Source organism: Melospiza georgiana, chromosome 9 (genome assembly GCF_028018845.1).
Source record: "Melospiza georgiana isolate bMelGeo1 chromosome 9, bMelGeo1.pri, whole genome shotgun sequence".
NCBI classification, from domain to species: Eukaryota; Metazoa; Chordata; class Aves; order Passeriformes; family Passerellidae; genus Melospiza; species Melospiza georgiana.
Window position 1 is genome coordinate 1,055,269 of NC_080438.1, and position 3,932 is coordinate 1,059,200.

The window sequence follows — 3,932 nt, forward strand, 5'->3', positions numbered from 1 at the left end:
TTATTTTGAAGTGTTGGTTTGCAGCTGGTTCAAAAGGTTCAGGTAGGATTTGGATTTTAAAAACCTGGGATATGAGTCTCTTTCCATAAGGATATACACTGTTTTCTGGGCTTCATCAAAACTTGTGTGAGTTGGGTCTTGAGCCTTTTTGGCTGTTGCTTCCCTCATCTGATAGTCAATATTGATCTGGAATATTAAAAAAATGTGGTTTAAAAGCTAAGTTTGAATGTAATCTCTTTTCTACATCTCTTTGTCAATACATGCATTTGCAGCCTTAGAATTCTATGACAGCTCATTGTCACAATAATTGTAAATTGGGGGAAATCAAATACCTGTATCCCAGTTAGGCACAAAAGTTGTTGTTTACTATAGAAATGTAGTTTGTTCTGGAGTCAGAATTAATACAGCTCAACTTTCAGGAGCAACCTCCAGTTACTAAAAGAAATCCTATGTTGAATGTCTCCAGTTCAGATATGACCAACATACAGAACTTTAGTTTTTCCAGAAGGTCAGCATAATTTGAAAGACAAGAACTCTTCTGTGGTGCTTCTACTCACAAAAAACAAGGAATGTCCAAGTACCATGAGGGACTCAAGCTGGGCTGGCTCAATGAAGAGCATCATGTGCTGAGGCCTTTGCTGAGGCCTGCTGGGGCTCTCCCAGCACTGGCCTGCTGCCTGTGGCTGTTTGTGAGGTTTGAAAATGTTGCACTGCAGGTAGCTGTGATTCAAGAAGGGACCTGAAAGTGTGTCTGTGTCTTCTAATGCCGCTGAGTGAGTGTGTGAGCGTCTTGGTGGAGCTATGCTTCTCCCTTCCAATTCTGCACAGGCTGGCTTTATACATACCTGCTTAACGGCATCTGACTGAACAAACTCCTCGTAAATCCTCTCTGCTTTGCCATGTAAGTGATCAGATTTGGTTTTCTTGTAATCCTCACAAGCCAACCAGAACTCGATGTTTTCCTCGCTGAACTCTGACTTCAGGAACTCCCGAAAGACACCTTGGCCACCTAAAGCCAACACAAATAATTAATCATTTACTGTATGATACTTGTGACCAGGGAGGAGAAAATAAACACCAGGATTTGTATTGAGATCTGACGAAAAATCTTGCCAAAATACACTGATCTTCGCTTCTTCATCATACAACAGATATTCTAATATTAAGGCTGTTGGGAGTCTTCCTAATCATGTTCAGTGTTTTTAGATCTAGGCTCTGGATCCTGATCCTGTAACAGTGGATTGTAGTCCTTCCTAAATGAAGTGTCTTAGGGTATAAGTAGAGAGAAATTCCAGATTAAACTGATTGTCCTAAATTGATTAAACTGATTATCCAAGGATTAAAGACTGATCAAAATGAGCTATTTAGGGGTTAATAGCTATACTGAAAATGGAAAGCAACCCCAAAACCCAACTTGGAAGCCAAGCTGTAGCAGTGTCCAAGTTACACCAGAGCTGTAAAACACTGAAGTGTACCTGCCCCTTGTCTGACTCTATACAATGCTACAGCTTTTCCTGTTTGGTGAGATTAGATAAAACTTTGTTCTTAGAGTCAGAACCAAGTCATACTGAGGTAACAGACTTACTTTGGCTGGCCAAGAGCTTTTCCAAAGACTGTGACCACTGAATAACTTCCTCTGCAGAAAGCCTAAGGTGACAAGAAAAAGAAAAGGCTTTAGGGAAGAAACCATGGGGTTTTGGTCGTATGTTGGAAGGAGTCAAAGTTTATAATTTATTATTATATTCCAGGTATTATATTCCAGGTATTTTACTAAATTTATGTCTTTGTCATAATCTGAGATCCTGGAGACAGGCCATGTCAAGAAAAATAATCAGCGATGGAAAAAATTTGGAACTATGATGTTATCTTGAATTCTATTCCCAGGAAAACGGTCTTTTACTGTAACTATGATAAAATTATTTTGTACCTCTACTTCTGTTTCCATATTTTTGCAATAAGAATGGTGATACCCCTACTCCTCATTTAAGTGAGAAGCATTTTTTCTTGTAAAACTTTAGAGAATGGTTACAGTGTCCCTCTGATAAAAATGGATTTAAGTGTAGTGTCTTCTCCCTCACTGTTCGATGCAGACAGATCCAATCACTAATTAAAAATCCTTAACTCCATGAGTAGTTTCTAACTACTAATGTTCACCTCTCTTGTATTTTGGAAATTCTAGATGCTTTTACAGTATTTGTTGTTCTAGAAGTAGTTTAGAAATGAAGTAATTTACCATGCACTAATCTAGCTATGATTGCATTTTATAACTCAGTGGGTTTCCATACTTACACGACATTTCTAGAGCTGGCAGTCTTGATCCCAGATTCAATATGTGGCACCATGGACTTCAAATAACTTTTGAGATCTGCACCACTGAAACAATGAACAGACATTTTTTAATCAATTAGAATTGCAGTAGCACTTAAATTCTATTTAAATTTTCTTCAAACTTTCAGAGACAGCTCCATTCTATTACTGAAGTCTGAGAAGTTACATATCCAAGTAATTAAAAAAAAATACTGAGGGCCCCCACTGTATCCAAATTCTGTTTTGGATTACTTAAAGTAATCAATTAATTGGTATGCCTCAGCTCAAGCTTTTTAAAATGATGTTGTAGTCCTGGGCTTTGAGCAGGTTTTGTTCATTTAACCTGAACTGCAGCACTAATTCTTAATCTCCAAAATTAGTGGATTGTTATTTGCATTTCTAATACATTAAGTTTTATACTAAGGTGTATATACTTACAAAGCCTTTTGCTTCTTTTTATGGACTTTGCCTTTTGCAAGCTTGCAATCTTCTTTTCCATTTAATTCAGTCATGTTGTCATGGGAGAAAAAGAATCCAGGCATTTTCCTTGGCTCTAACGTGAAGCACCTCTGGCCATGAGGATCCTCCAGCCCCAAGTGACAGCTCCCTGCCTCTGCTGCTGCCTTTTATTGACGCAGGCAGCCCTGGGAGCTGGGGTGAGCAGAGCTGTTTATCATGTGTCTTCATCACAGACTCTGGAAGTTCCCCTTTCAGTGCTCAGTGACGTGAGTCTTTTTTGAGAGAAAAAAAACAGACAGCAGTGTCTCGTGGTTGAGGTTATACCAGATGAGGCTGAATTGCTTTGGGGTTGTTATGTGTCACTGTGTATGTCTGTTACCAAAAAAAAACCCCACCAACAAAACCCTCTAGAACTTTGAATTCTTGTCCCTTTCTGATGGATACTTGCAAGTCAGAAGTAGTTTTTGGTTTGATCAACAGAACTGCAAATACTGCAGTTTTTTCTTGACAAAATTCACTTGTTGCATGCCTGTGTCCTGCAATTTCATACTTGTTAGTTGATTAGGTGGGCAGAAGACAAGGGGAAGGTACTTTAACATACCCCAGTAATAAAGTTCTATATGCAACAACCTATTTGCAAGTCCCCTGTTGCTCGACATTACCTTAGACAGGTTTGGTTGGACAAGCTGTGTGAAAATATTTCGATGTGGTTTTCCCAGGAAGGGGTTTTGAAGCAGCAAGAACTTATTTAATTTGGTTTAATTTTTGCAATTCAGGTTCTTAGGAAGCACAATGCCATATTTCAGGAATACCTCCCTAATTTTAAGTGACTTGACATGTATAAATATTAATTAGGATAGAGCTGTTGTTGTAAACACAATGTTAATATTACAAGCTGTTTGAGGGAGGTGCGAGTTGTTTGTACATACTTAAGCTCCACTGCATAAAAGCAGCCATGGATATAAAGACAAAGAATTAAGCATAACTCTCTATCTGCCCAGAGTGGTGATTTAGACATTGAAATACTTAATTTGGCCCCTGAGCATCTCAATTTCTGCTAGTTTGCTTGAGTTCTTTTTTTCTGTGATGTTTCAAATTTTTTTTTTCCTTTTTTGTGTTTTTTGTTGTTGTTGTTGTTGTTTTGGGTTGTTTTTTTTTTAACTAAA

General features: G+C 38.2%; 1 protein-coding gene across 1 annotated transcript; it reads right to left on the reverse strand.

Moving 5' to 3' along the window:
* Positions 1-2,849, reverse strand: RGS1 (regulator of G protein signaling 1). The gene is made up of 5 exons (XM_058030268.1): positions 2,746-2,849; positions 2,290-2,373; positions 1,586-1,647; positions 846-1,009; positions 1-186 (listed from the first exon to the last, which is right to left on the reverse strand). The coding sequence occupies exons 1-5, from the start codon at positions 2,847-2,849 to the stop codon at positions 1-3; spliced, it is 600 nt and encodes a 199-aa protein (XP_057886251.1).
* Between the last annotated feature and the right edge of the window lie 1,083 nt (positions 2,850-3,932).